This window comes from Haemaphysalis longicornis, unplaced genomic scaffold (genome assembly GCF_048455015.1).
Source record: "Haemaphysalis longicornis isolate Haplotype H1 unplaced genomic scaffold, Haemaphysalis longicornis Haplotype H1 scaffold_9, whole genome shotgun sequence".
Classification (NCBI taxonomy): Eukaryota; Metazoa; Arthropoda; class Arachnida; order Ixodida; family Ixodidae; genus Haemaphysalis; species Haemaphysalis longicornis.
In genome coordinates, this window is record NW_027526460.1 from 56236169 (window position 1) to 56250808 (window position 14640).

Consider the following 14640-nt stretch of genomic DNA (forward strand, 5'->3'; position numbering starts at 1 on the left):
GGCGCACGCTCACGTGCGTTGGGTCATTTGCCTAGCTGGTTTCCTTCTAACGCTTAGCTGCGGAACTGAACTGCTGTGAAAACTTTCCTGTGGCAAATTCTGTCGGGCGAATGTTCTCCCATCACCTCGTGACGGATAGCTTGGCTCCCCTATAACAGTGGCTCTGGTGGGTCACTTATACACTAATTCTGATGGCGTCTGTCCTACACATTGTCCCTGAAGCTACTGCGAGTCAAGGACCCAGAGCCCTGGCCAGAGCACTCGTACTTTTATTCGGTGCGATCGAACAACTCACTCCCTATTAAAGATAATTCGGCCCTTGCCCTTGCCCTCTTTCCCGTCTTCTTCCTTTTCAACACACATGATACTGTGAGAAACGACAACTACTTTCCTAATCGCCGGGCAAAGGACAAAGAAACCAAGCTTCGGGGCCGATTCGGGGAAAACCGCTGGGACGTCCCTCGCCAGTGTTTTCGAAACTGGCACACACTCGTGCACAGGCCACCAACCCTTTCTTTACTTTGTTAGTTTGTTCTTTTTTTGTCCTGTGCGGCTCTTCGCGCTCCGCACAGGACCCGCAAGGAATGGGGCGACGCCGGCAATGTTTGTTCCGTAGCGATATCCAAAACTATATTTTTACTCATGCCTTGAGCTAGTGCATGCGATTTTAATCCAATTATTATGATGAAAAGTTGCGCACACGCAAAATCTGGTGTAAACAAGCATTAAAAGTCAACCGAGCGCAAAGAAACAGCAGGGAGAGAGAGCCCGAGTGAAGCAGACGACAAATGCGAGAATCCCTAAGCCGACGCCACGGAGGCGCGCTTCGCGGCGCCGCCCGTGGTCGCGCTCACCGCCAATAGCTTGTGCGTTGGCTTGGGCCACATGAGGAGCTCGCCAAAGAATACCAAGGAAACCGTTCACGTGCGTCCCCGGCTGAAGTGTGGAGCACAGGAGAGCTCGCGCTACAGAGGCCGAGTTCGTGAAGCCGGTTGCCGCCCGTTCTAGCGCGTGCTAGCGCGGTCCATTTTGGGAGAGACGTGAAAGCCCGTGGGTAAAACGATCCGGCCCTGCCAGTCATGGAGTCCTTTCAACGGCAAGTACGGAAATAAATGTTAGGTGCAACAGGAGGGCCTCTGACGAAGGGAGAGGGGCCGCCAGCTCTGCTCTTCCTCCAGCGTTGCACCCCTACTGTAAGCTGCGCCAATTCGTAACTGCTCCAGTAAACTCGGGGAAGCCATGATTCGTTTTGTTGGCCGAATTCTACTCATAATTTTCAGAGATAAAGATGGTTCGATGTTATTTTATGGCGGTTATGAGTGAGGCTCGGCTTATCACACGTTTAACCCGATGCACACAGCTGCGGCTGGTGCGTCGGGTGATGACGACAACCTGGGTCCTGGACTAAATACCGCCCACCGCGCGCAATGCTGCTACAATAAAAGTACATTTATTTCCTCCAATCCCTCCTTGGAGAGGGAGAGAGAGAGAGAAAGAGAACAACGTAATGGTGTCGAGCAAAATGGAAGAGGTTGGAAATCCTATTCGGTTTTTCGCGAACGACCATCTCCTGTCGTGAGCATTACTTGACCTAGTTGTGTCGTTATATGCCACCGTTGTGTTTACGTACTTCGATTACAATGGCTATAACATGTGACGTTAGGTGCACGCTTAGTGAACACAAGAGCAGTTTTCTTACCCCACATCCGAAGGCTTATCTCCATTAGGGCTCGCTTCACGGCCGAACTATCCCTCATTCCTTCGGAGCCACACATTTGAAAATTATTCGCCCTCATTGAGACGGCGCAAGAGGTCCCACGTTGGTTCGACTCACGGGCACCGCGATAGATGTCGCCAGTCGGCCGTTAGAGTCCATTGGCCGCACAATCTTACATTCCGCAAACAAAAACTCGCCGCCTCGTTCCGCCTTGCACGAAAGCAACACACGCGAAGCGGGACCGACCGCTGCCTGAGAGCGCCTGCGAAGGTCAGTTTCGAGAGGCAACAGTCGGCGCCTAATAGCGGCTGAAGGGCGGCAGTCTTTGAACCAGGTAAGTTATGCGTTTCTTTAGTGCTGCTGCTTGTTTCAAGGGGAACGGCTGTGCAAGCTTCCACGCATTTGCGGGGGGCATGAACGTGGAGTTTAAAAACAGGCGGAAGGCTTGAGGAAGGCCCGAAGGGCCAGAAAAGAATAAGACGCCTGTATCTCGAGTTACTTTTCAACGTTTAAACCCGGTAAGGGCCCTATTGGATGCAACGAAAGTGCCAGTACACCTTGCAAACTTCTTACCTCTTGCGGGAAGCAGCAATAACCCTTAAGCTGAAGCGCGAAAAGCCTACATCGGTCAGCACTGACCATCCGAGATTAATATATTAGGTCAGTAGTAGTAGTAGCAGCAGCAGCAGCAGCAGTAGTAGTAGTAGTAGTAGTAGTAGTAGTAGTAGTAGTAGTAGTAGTAGTAGTAGTAGTAGTAAACATTTATTGATCTTAAAATGGAATGTAGTAAGAGTGGAAGGGATCATCCTCCCAAGTCTAGGAGGTTGCGAACCCGCGCTGATTCCAGTGCCCGGTAGACCAGAGCTTGCTGCTCCGGAGCCGAGTGGGTCAGTGCACTCACTTTGCTCAAGTGATGGGTTGTGGAAGGGTTTAGGGTTGTCTGGGCATGAGTGCACGAATTGGTAGGTAGTGAGAGGGACATTGCCAGTGCGGCAGTCGTGTTAAAAAAGTGGAGAAATGTGGAAGAGAACCGTGTGGTTTAAGTACCTGCCTGTAGCCGGTGCCAGATAACAGCCTGTTGGTTTACTGAGATGCGGGAGATAGATCCTTCTGGAGTGCAGGTAGTGCGATAGGATGGTATTGTAGGTATTAGGTCGCACAATATATTTTTATACCTCTGCTCTTGCCCACATAACTAACCGAGTTATGTTGGCCTAAATTGTTACTCATATGTAAAAAAATGCGGTCGCCGGTAACCCTAGAAAAGGTGTTGGCACTAATGCTTGCTATTCCGAAACTCGCTCTAATGTATATTACCCGTGTCTCCAATGCACAGGTAGTCGATGATCTGACAAGTGAGCTAGGCGACGTCTTAGTTTTGGTTTTGGCAAAAGAAAATGTGCTAGTGAGTCGTCCATGAAGTACCCCCGGAGATCTGGACGGTATGTGCATTGTAGAGACTGTTAGCTCCGAAAGACTGATAAAAGAACCATCAGGTGATTTGACGATGGAATGTGTGTTTTCCTGCGGTATCGCTATCGCCGCTCATGCTGTGTTATCGGAACTCGAAATTGCCCGAGGGGGGGTGGGGGTGGGGTGGGGGGGGCGGTAATTTGTATTCGTATTACGGTGTTTAACACGCCTAAGCTACGCCTGGGCTATGAGGCGAGGCGTAGAGCAGGGCTGCGGATTGATTTTGACAACACTGGCGTTTTCGCTTTTCGCCTACATAAATGGAGGTGAAAAGATCTGAAATGCAGCCACCGAGGCCGGGATAGAACCCGCCTCCTCGGGCGCAGCAGCACAACTCCTTTGCCGATGAACCACCGCAGTGGGTGGGGGCATATTTGACAAACCTGGCTTTCTAGACGCACCAGAATGCGCCTATTTTTCGCGTTGTACTACATGTACAGCGGAACTGAAAACATGTTGGTAGGCTAAGCCGACTTAAAGGCACCAAGCTATCCTCGTTTCCGAACTAATGCGTAGAATTTGCCCAAGAAAACACGCTGCCGTGACATTTTTTTTTCTTCGAGAAAAATTTAAGAACCACTTCGGCTCGAACCCAGGCCATTAGGCCGTAATCCTACGACCGCACCCGTAGACCACTCAGGCTTCATTTTAGGGGCGAAGCCTTAAGGGCTTGGGGTGTAGGCGTCTCCCGTCGTCGCGTAATTATCGCCTGATGTAGTCACGGCACTAGAACACCGGGGAACGTGTTACGCCTCGCGCTAGAACGTAGCGCCTACTAAAAAAACACCGGGACACTCATTTACACCTGCCGCTAGAGCGCTTCGTGCTTCAAAGACACATGACTTTTATAGCAAAGCTGTATACCTCTATTCCCCGCCGGTTTCATCTCCATTGGCAAAAACTACAAGCCTCCAAGAATACACTTATACACCGCATGCTTCGCCCCTCCCCAGGTTTGGATGGCCCGAGATTTTTTTTTATTTGTTGCCAGTCTAGACAACAACATACAACAAATGCAGGCTCAACCTGGTGGTTGATGTCAGTAAATTCAGGTGCCCTCATTTTAGCAGGCAGTTAAAAATTTATGGAATTTTATCATAATAAATGACTTGCTATTACCAACACATCATCGCCACACTCTTGTGAGAGATGTACTTCTCTCAGCTTGCAAATATATTCAGCGGAATAATAAACCACGGATTTTGCATTCACGCCTCATTATTTCTTGCATAGGCCACTGAGGCCGTACGGCAAACCCATATTCGCAGTTGGTAAAGAAAATACAAGGAGTGTTCCATGCGAACCAGTAGATGGCGCTACTGGGGGCGCGTCTAGGCGGCCGGGTTTTCCCAAAAACTCTGCACGTGTCATTGCCAGAAAACCACCGTTCGCGTCGGGCCTTCATTTGGCGTTTTCCTGTATACCCATGACTGCATGAACGTAAAGCCGTGATCGCGAGAACTTGTCCACCATCTATCCATGGTGCTTACGTTAGCTTTGAAGCACACACGCTTAGTAATTCCGTTATCGCTGTGAACGAAACTCAGTTTGCGAGCTGAAACATTCTTTCTAGCTTTTCACTCACTGAATTTCTTTAAACCTCGTTCGCCTCGCCCTCCTGCTTACACACGGATTTATTCGCCAAGTCATGATAAGAAGGCCAATAGAATACGACGTCACGCTAAATGGTTAAAATCAATTTAATCCAGGGTGTCGAACCGGAGAACAGAACCGGTATTTTTGCTGTGACTGAACCTGAACCAGAACCGTCATTTTTTTTTAGCACGCCGAACCCGAACCGAGACCTAACCGAAAAAAGAAATAACGGTTACCGGTTTACTACGAAATGATTGGACAATCCGCTGTTGATAATGCGCGCTCAACGCCATTCGGACATTTCCTCTATCACGCACCATTAATTTCGTAACTTCTCAGGCACTTTCCCCGTCAGATCAGTCACAACATAATCAACGCTCTCTTCGTCGTCAAAACACGATGAAAGGTACGCGCACCAATGTTGCAAAGGTATTCTACTGCTGGTAGCGATTCTGGGAAGCTTGCGGACGATATGAAGCATTGACTTCGCTCTTCCCTCGCTGCGACTGTGTTAAGAAAATCGGGGCGCAAGATTGCTGCACTGCGCAACGGCGAAGGCTAGCAGCCGCAACGTGCATACTTGTCGCATTGCACAAATTTCTTGAAAAAGGTATCCAACCTAAATACTCTAAATAATCTACGGGTGTGACCCTCAAGAGCTGCTCTGTGTATAATTCGTTAGGTGCCGACCGCAAGTGTGTGGGTTCGACCACCGCAACTGGCTGCCTTTGTTTTTTTTATGTAGACGTAAAGCAAAAAAATGCCCCCATCTCCCCACGAGGGAAGCCTGGTGTGATGCGGCGCATGCATACGCGAAATGAGAGAGTACACGTGTTTTAGCGACCACCACCCAGCTTTTTATTACATTTAAGAATCATGACTTTATGGTCAGTAAAGTGCACAGTGAGCGGTTGCCGCAGTAGTGGTCGAATCTTGGTTTCATCGTCGATGTTCGAGAAGAACGGGAGCGAGCGCTGACTGAACCGCCGCGGAGCGATACCCGCTTTATATTCACAGCGCTTGAAGGAGAGGAGACCGTGGGAGAGAGTCGCGCATGCGCGCACATGCGCACCGGAGCAGCTGTTAACGCAGCGTTAACGCAGCGAAGCGCGCGCCAACCAAGCGCGCCAGCTGTCGTTATGCTAATGCGCCGGAGTGAGAGCGTTGCGCACAGCTGTGGGAGAGACGAACGTAGGAGAGTCGCGCATGCGCAGGTGGCGTGCGGACGGACGCCGACGATACAGGAGGGACATGCCTCAGAGCAAAAGATGCGCCGCATCTAAAAACTTCCGTGTGTGGAGATTTCGGCGCAGGTTAGAGATCCCCAGGTGGTATAAATTGCTTTCCCGGTTTGCGATATATGGTCTGCCTTATAACAGAGAAGTAGCGTCGGGGCATCAAACACGCCATTATTTTTTCATCGTCGTAGTCGTCGTCGTCGTCGTCGTAATCGTCGTCTCATGTAGTCACAGTACTAAAACACCGGAAAACTCGTTTACGCCTCGCTCTAGAACGTAACACGTACTAAAAAAAAAGCACCGGGACACTCGTTTACGCATCGCGCTAGAGAGCTTCGTGCTTCAAAGACAAGAGACTACAGCAAAGCTCTATACCTCGCCCCCCCCCCCCCCTTTTTTCATCTCCGTTTGCAAAAACACCAAAGCGCCATGAATACATTTACCGACTGCATCATTTACCCCTCCCCATGTTTCAAGTTAGCGGAGATGGCCCGGGATTTTATTGAGAAGTGCGTTTTTATTAGAAAACAAGAAATCCGGGACCGAACACTTAGTTTTAAATTATTCCGCGTCGAGTCCCCACGCGAATAATTTCTGCTCATTTTTGCTGCCTTGAGCCACCTAAAAAGCAAACACCAAAAGGTAGATTTCGCTCACGGCGTTCTTTCCTCTGTATGAACTTTTACAACCCAACTTTTCGCAACTGCGAAGGCAGCGAGCGCTGCGGTGCCTGATAAAATCTTCAGTGTTTCCGGTGGGGTAGGGCGTACAACTTCGCGCTTTTGTGAGGGATTCAAACATTGATAGTATATATTGCAAAATAAATTTGAGATGGCGAAGGCGGAGGTGCATGTTCTGCGTCGGCGGCTTTCGGTCGCTTTTATGCATATTGACGCTTCTGTTGATTCTCATCAATCATCTGATAACGGAGCTAAGGCCGCCGTTAGCCGATTGCGCAACTTTTGAAAGTGGCGAACAACAGTTGTAAGAAATAAGTCTGTGGTTGCGATAATCTGTTACAAGAGTCCACAACTTAGCGAACGGGCCGAAGCGGGTGGGCAGGCGGAACGGAGACGCATTCATGGTGACGCCACGCCCGTATTAGCTATTTAAAAATACAATCTAGTGGTCAGAGTAATCATGAGTGACTGAGCAATAACGAAAGCGTACTGCTAACAGAATTTTGGCTCACACCCTCGACAAGGATGTTTGGGTAACAAATGTATCTGGATGGCCAAGCAATCGAATTCAGAGACAGCATTTACATGGGTACTGAAGGATTTTTTTTATATATAGTACAAGTGATGAAAAAAAGCTCATCGCTGGTATTTAAACACGTCCCTGGACTCGCTGGTACGCAGGCCTAACTGTATGTGTTTAGCGTTCAGGGTGATGGCGATTCCTGAAGAAAAAAAAGCGATTTCATTAACAACAAAAAAGGAAGTGTTAGACAGTATATCCCACAGATACCATGACCCTTGGCGATTCCTTTTATAGGTTCCTATGAAATCATAGCTGTTGGGCGGGAAAGTAGCTGGTAAATCGTCCGTACTTTATCTGTTTTTCTTAAAATTGTTCCTAGTATCTCAAGGTTGTCTTAAATATTGCACAACCTTCATTTGCAAAAAGCAGTATATTGAATGCACAAGATTTCCATTTATTTCGAAGGTCACTTTAAACTACAAAACATGTTTTCACGCTTCGCTAATATTTAACTCACCGTACCTGTTCTCCAACCGGATCGGGTTGTGATTTAGTCGAAGCGGAAGTGAAATGGAACGAAATGAATTCACCCGAACCCGAACCCTAACCGAACCGGGATTTTGTTCGGCCCGACGCACAGATTTCATCAATTCGCAATTTCATTTGATCGGCCAGTCGATTTGAATCTAAGGTGTGGCAGGAAGCTTAAAAGTAAACGTCCACGATCGCTGTCTTCCACTCCTCGAGGCCCTTTTGGAAGTCTTTGCGTTAGCCAGTGGTGGTAGCGACCACTCCTTGCGGCTGCTCTTCGACCAACAAATGAGTGTAATAAATGTTTTCCCCAGCACCACTGGCTGCAGCTTCCCGTATCACCCTCCCCTCCTCCCTTCTTGGCACTGAGCCGTCCTAGCCAATAAAAGTTGCAACAATAACCACACGACAATCACCCGGCTGCGGCCGCTCTTATCGCAACGCGCCGTCTGCTGCCTTCATCATCATGAGCGGCGCACGGCCCAGGCACCCAAGCCGGCTGCGCGCACAGAACAGTCACGGCCCCGAGCTTGGCCGCCCACCAGTAGTCGCCTCCGGGCTCTCCCACTTCGCATAAGCCAACGGCGTCGCACCGATACGCACCATTTCAACTGAACCAGTAATTTGTTTCTATAATGCTGTTCCCACACTAGTACGCAAGAACCTTGTTTTGTCCCCCCCTTCCCCCCCCATCTAGCCCCCACATTCCAAAATTCAGTACTTATTAAGGTATTGTAATGCGCCTATGGCCACCTGACAATGACTGCGAACGTTTTCCGGAGTCAGTTCGTTACTGCTTATTTAGTTATTGTGGCAAAAAATCTTTTGTTCTGATAGGTTGGTTTTAGAGCGCCTGCTCGCCACTGGAGGGGATGGGGGAGGGGGGGGGGGCGCAGCACAGTGGCGCACGAGGGCTTCTTCCGGACACAGAATCATGCCATTTAGGATAAATTACAGAACCGTGCACTCAGAGTCACGCTTGCGCACACAGCTATCATGTATCGATATATTTCGCACTTCACTTATGCGTGCGAACGTGTTTCCTTTATTGTAGCGGTATGTTTTGTTCGCCCTTCTAGCCTTTCCTTCGTTTTCTTTTTCGCAGGTCCCGCCAAATCACAACTCGAGTAACAAGACGCAGACAAAAAAGCTACAAGTTCTTTTGCTGTGAATATGGAAGTCAGAGCTCCTCGAGGTCCCTTATACACAGACATCGACGGCTTCAGACTGAACAGATATTTCTCGCCAGAGCGGTTTCGTTCGGCGCTTCAGTACAAACCAAGAAATGATGACGTCTTCATTTCCACGTATCCCAAGAGCGGAACGACATGGCTGCAGCACATCGGCTACCTCATTTTCCACGATGGAGTTCCGCCTCCGAACACGCTGGAATTCTTTAAGACCACGCCTTTCCTAGAAATGTTCGGAGCCGAAGACGCGGTCAGAATGAAGCGACCAGGACTGATCAAGACACACCTCCCCTACTGGCTCGTCCCGAAAAGTCCTGAAGCCAAGTACGTTTGCGTCTTCAGAAACCCCAAGGACGCCTGTGTATCCTATTATTACCACACGAAAGGTTTCGCTGGGTACGACTTCGCTGACGGCAAGTTCGAGGACTACTTCGACATATATGTAGAAGGCGAGAACGACTTCGGAGAGTACTTTGATCACGTCCTGTCGTGGTATGCTCACCGCCATGATCCCAACTTTCTGTTCCTGCACTATGAGGAACTCAAGGCCGACCCCGGCCCTCAAATTTTGAAACTAGCGTCATTCCTGGGGAAAACGTACCACCGGACACTTGTGGAAAAGCCAGAAGTTCTGGAGCGAGTCATCAAATTCACCAGTATAGAGTACATGAAGGCCAATACGGCTGTGGAAATGAAGAAATTTATGTCTGAGCCGCTGAGCAGTGAAGAGGATATCTGCCCCGGGTTGAGAGCATATCACGAGAACGGCAGGAAGTATCCCAGGATGACAGGCTTTTTCCGCAAAGGTGTCGTCGGTGGGTGGAAGGAGCACTTCACTCCAGAAATGAACGCAAGGATGGAGGCAAAGATATACGACAGACTCGCAGGGACTGACTTCATCGACGTCTGGAGGAGACATGGCATCCTCTGAAGTCATCGAAAAATGCCACGAAGTCGCTTCTGTTTCAAAGTAGACCTTCACTCTAATGTGTCCAGGCCAGGAATTCTCGAAGGAATTTGAAGCCTCCGCTGACATGTGCAGGACAAACATCGCCACCCGCACAGTCATTTTTAATGCTAGCAGGCATGATCTGTCAGTGTCAAAATGAGTTTGTATCAACGCATTTATACTTACATAAATATTTTGTACAGGCGTGTTATCAAGAAGTTGCTATTCTTTGTGCCGCACTACTGGTATCAGCAACTTTAAAAACCGTTTGAGGCTCATGGCCTTCCTCTTCTCAGCAATTTCAAGACCTAAAATGTCTGTTGTTCACGTACATCAGGGACCTTACATTTTTAAGACTCCGAGAATTGTGTGCTTAATACAACCGAAGGAAATCGGGGTTGACTCAGGTTTCGCGAATCTCTCTCTCAGCTCGTTGCACAAACAGTCAAAGAAAAGCAGGAATAACTTAGTGAGCTAAAATGTCTCAGGGTCGCTCACAGCGCTCAAGCTACTCCGGCGCCTTGGAAACTGTATTTCACTATCAAGGCACCCGCTGCTTTGGTGGCTTCGTCACGTATGATTGTGAACTCATACTTTCCACGTTCTGACGCATTTTCTCTAGTGCTGCGTTCACATCTTTCAGAAGAAAAAAAAAACAGCCGACGGCAAATCGATCGAAACAGCCTGCAGTGCCCTCAGTTAGGGTATAATGTCAGCGCCAGGCATTTTGCCGCTCTGTGGAGACTGATCAGATAGCTGCCGGATGATTATTATTATTATTATTATTATTATAATCATCATCGGACCATATTGACAGCAAATCCGGCATGATCCCGCAGCATAATCGGATGATACTGAGGTATGATACCAGCAGCAAAAGAATGTGCCCGAGAGATGCTCTCTGGAGTGGCAGTCTCGTTCAACAGCTGGATCGTGGTAGCAATCGGCTGCAGCAGCTCGATAACAGCCATGAAAAAATCATGCCTGTCCACCCACCTGGTCTCACAGAGGTATACAATTCGCCTCTTCGGGGACTCTGGACAAAGTGTCGTCCATAAACGTGCATGCACTTTCAGTAGTCCGAAACTCAGAGCCTGGTGCGCTGTAGCCATGCTAGCCGCATTTGGCTGAGCGTGTGGTGGTGCTGCGTGACTGTAATATCCTCTTCGCTGCACTTTCATCCGGTAAGTCCTCAGCGACATTCTTGTTTACTTACTAAAACTACGGTTGAAAAGTGGTGGGGAATCTGTGTTCACTAAACGCATCGGTTCACAATGTTCAGTAAGGTGTTCGCACTCTCTTCTCAGCATCCACGGGAGGCCTCCACGGGATGGCACAGGGAAAACGACCATCACACTCAAGCAGGCTACACGAGTATTGGACAAGCTGCAGCGACGGTCGGGTGACGATGCGTGTGGCAATACAGTTAAAAAAAGAATAAACCTAGACGAAAACGATGGCGCCTAAGATAGGTGCGTGCAGTGCTAATTAAATAAAGGTGCCGACATTGCCGGACCCTGGCGACAGGGAGCACAATCTTGATTTTTTTTTTTCGGAGCTCAGTCCAAACTGCCCATTTCAAAAAAAAAAAAAAACTAACAAGAAATGAAGGAAGAACGGGATAACGATAAAAACACAGCAGAGCGAAAGAACGGGGAGAAACTATTGGCCGCGTCTTTCGCCTTTTCTGGGCCCTGTGAATTTGATTGATTGTAGGGTTTAACGCGCCGACGCAACGCAGGCGATGAGGCGCGCCGTAGTGGAGGGCTCCGGATTAATTTTGACCACCTGGGGATCTTTATCGTGCGCCGAAATCTCGTACACACTGGCGTTTTTGCTTTTCGCCTCCATCAGAAAAGCGGCCGCCGCGGCCGGGAATCGAACCCGCGACCTTGTGCTCAGCAGGCCCCGTGGATTTTCTAAGATATTCATGCTAGTGTGTTTTAAAAGCCTTAATAGTGAATTAAAAGCACTGCAAGCTTCGGCCCTACTGACGGTGGTGCCGGGAAGTGGAACTCTAATCTCTGATTTTCCACTCGACGCCATGCTTGATGAGAATTAAGGCTGGAAATGCTCCGGCTGTGCTTAAGGGTGGTCCATGACCGGAATGATTAGTGTATCGTTCTCTGTTCTGCACCCCGTTTGAAGCAGCCCCAACAATAGGCAAATCGCTCCCGTAGTGTCGGAGTGCGCCCATAGTTAGACGGTCACTTGATCAGATTTGTGCTTACAACAGCCATAGTAAAAGTCACACACACAGGAGATTGCTTTCGGGCAATTTTAACGCCGTGTAAGCTGACATTCCATTAAACAATTATCAGTGAGGAGTGGGTATCCACTGTGTATTGCAAAATTTAGCTAGAATTATGTTATGAAGTTTGCTCAATTTCTGTCGAGAAGGGCCACGGTCGCTGCGCGCATCCCTGTTATTTTCCGTTAAGGATAACAGATAATCGACCAACAATGCTGGGCATATCTCCCACTCGCACTCACCAACTGCAGGCCAGTATAATACGACATGAACCTGTTTTTATTTTATTGACAGCCCCGCAGTAAAACCGGACTTTCAAATGCAGTCGCCGATTACGGAACAGCAAAGTACTTTCAGGGAAGGTCTGGAGCAATTTTTCGCCAACACTTCAGAGTGTTATTTTCTGCTTGCTATTCGGGACCAACTATCAATCGGAACTCCTTCTTTTTGCTCGTGGTATCTTTACCCAGGCGTTTTCATTTTCTTTTTCTGGGCACATTTCCCTTCAGACCTGCGCAGCTGACCTTATTGCTTTTCGTGCGGGCGCAACTGGTTCTGCGGCTGCTAGACGAGCACAGCTGGTGAATGATGAAGACAGATTGGGACTGTTTTATTTGTCATTTTGAACTGCTAAGAAGTGTTTCACAGCAGCCCATATTTTATGTGCCCATAATATTTCTATTGCAAGTGGAGTTTTGGACTGCTCAAAAACTGGTCGGGGCGGCCGAATGAAAGAGATCAGAGTGTTTGTTTTTATTCAGCCTTTCTTCCATGGATACTTTCCGTGAAGTGAACAGAGGAAAAGGCAGAGTACCTGGCAAAGCATGCAGTGCAGCGTCACAGGTGACACAGGAGCATCGTAATCTGAACCGCCTAACAAAAGATGCACGATACATAGCGCCTAGAATAAAACAACCCTATAAATACATGTAAAAACACTGAAAGATGTCATACCATGCACAAAATTATACAAACACAGAAAGGAAATGTTTCAGCATGCTAACAAAAGGCATGCGGTATATACCGGTTAGAATGGCACAGCCTCAAGCGTGTGCTTACATTTTCCTCAAGATCATACAATTCACATATTTTTATAGACACACGATGTACATTGCCACTGAATTAAAGTGAATTTTTACAGTTTTATTTAGGGAAATACATAACGCCATTTTCAATAGCACGTGAGTGAGTGAGTCAGTGAAAAGACTTTATTTGATCATCCGGCGGATGACTAGCACTGCGCAGCCAACGTTTCCGGGTCGGTACATTTTTCCGCGTGCAGCGACGCGGAATAAGTGCGACCGTTGCTAGTTATCCTTGTACACGCGCTGAGAAAGAGAAATGCGGTCTTGCAAGCGTCCTGCTTCGCCGTCCGGCCATTCGGCTTACGCCATGGTTGCGCAAGTTTCCGTGCGAGCGTGATGCCGACACAGTTCTCCCCGACGTATCACATTCCCTTCTGTTGCAGAACTCCGACTGAAAGCGAGACAAACGTTATCACTCCTGTTTCATCCATGCGGTGGCGCTGCCGCCACAGTCACCGTAAAGTCACAGGAACTTCCTAGTGTTTCGCTCTATGTATCTCCTGATATATAGGGCCCCGGCCCTGCTGTTGGTTAGCCTGACCTTTTGGTTCGGCGGACGCTTCGCAATGCAGAGTTTTGCCAGAAACAGAACAAAAACGTGGTTGTTTTTTGGCCAGCTACGCCGGCGTTTCCAAGTTTGAGCTGACGTGGCAGGTTCGGAGCGCGGATATTTACGCGCTTGAAGCGTGCAAATTTCTGCACTGAAGCTGATGACGTGGGTTGGGCAGGCCGTACAACGCCAGCGAAGCCGAGCGCGGCTGTACAGACGTGAAAGATTACTAGAAAAAAGTACCCGCTTTACAGCTAATTTTTTGGCCCTGTTGGGTTTGCACGGCACCTATGCAAATTGTTATAGGCGCGCAAGACTTTGAGTTTAACGGCTGCTTGGTGCTGTTCATTTGTCTGCCGGTTTAGAATAAACTTTAGTAGAAACGTTTTGTATCAACCTTTGGTATAAACTCAGAATAAACTTCTGTGTCTGCACGCAAAGTTACCAGCTTGAAAGAAAACCAGAAGAAGCACCTGGACCCGCCTTTGCGCGTTAAGTAATCGTTTTCTGCTTGCTATCCACTATAGAAAAGGTGCTATTCAGCTAGCGAAACAACCATGCTTTTCTAAATGCGTGCGTACCCCTGTAATCAAGTGAAGGCTCCTTAATCATGCTAGTGAAGCTTCCAAACAAGTACGGGAATTCTTGTATACATGGAAGATAATTAAAAAGTCCCAAGCCATTCCCTTCATGAAGGCAGGTGACAAGAGAAGCTTATCTTATTTCTGATTACTGTTTGCGGCGGTCGTCACTAAGAACGAGACGTACATAGGCGCACGAACTTTTATTTTGACTCTACTGATCTTGAAAACGGTGGCTAACGATAACCAATCTAATCAAAATGCATATCCAAGTGA

General features: G+C 48.4%; 2 protein-coding genes across 4 annotated transcripts in view; one reads left to right on the forward strand and one right to left on the reverse strand.

Moving 5' to 3' along the window:
• Nucleotides 1-14640, reverse strand: part of LOC144153017 (neprilysin-like) — a 142166-nt gene that overhangs the window by 19103 nt on the left and 108423 nt on the right. The window contains exon 1 of one of the 2 annotated variants that reach the window (XM_077684648.1): nucleotides 1700-1828. The exons of the other annotated variant lie outside the window; for it this stretch is intronic. The gene's annotated coding sequence lies outside the window, so the exon portion shown is untranslated. Of the gene's footprint in view, nucleotides 1-1699; nucleotides 1829-14640 lie in introns of those variants that run through there. 2 annotated transcript variants of the gene reach the window in all.
• On the forward strand, nucleotides 1905-10662 carry LOC144153021 (sulfotransferase ssu-1-like). 2 transcript variants are annotated; one of them, XM_077684654.1, is made up of 2 exons: nucleotides 1905-2051; nucleotides 8864-10660. In XM_077684654.1, the coding sequence occupies exon 2, from the start codon at nucleotides 8932-8934 to the stop codon at nucleotides 9877-9879; it is 948 nt and encodes a 315-aa protein (XP_077540780.1). In that variant the 5' UTR covers nucleotides 1905-2051; nucleotides 8864-8931; the 3' UTR covers nucleotides 9880-10660. The 2 variants fall into 2 exon arrangements, with proteins under 2 accessions (XP_077540780.1, XP_077540781.1); XM_077684655.1 differs by having other exon boundaries at nucleotides 1937-2051; nucleotides 8838-10662.

What these genes read in the sequence shown, in the direction of transcription:
- LOC144153021 (XM_077684654.1), top strand. Translation starts at nt 8,932, where the DNA reads ATGGAAGTCAGAGCTCCTCGAGGTCCCTTATACACAGACATCGACGGC.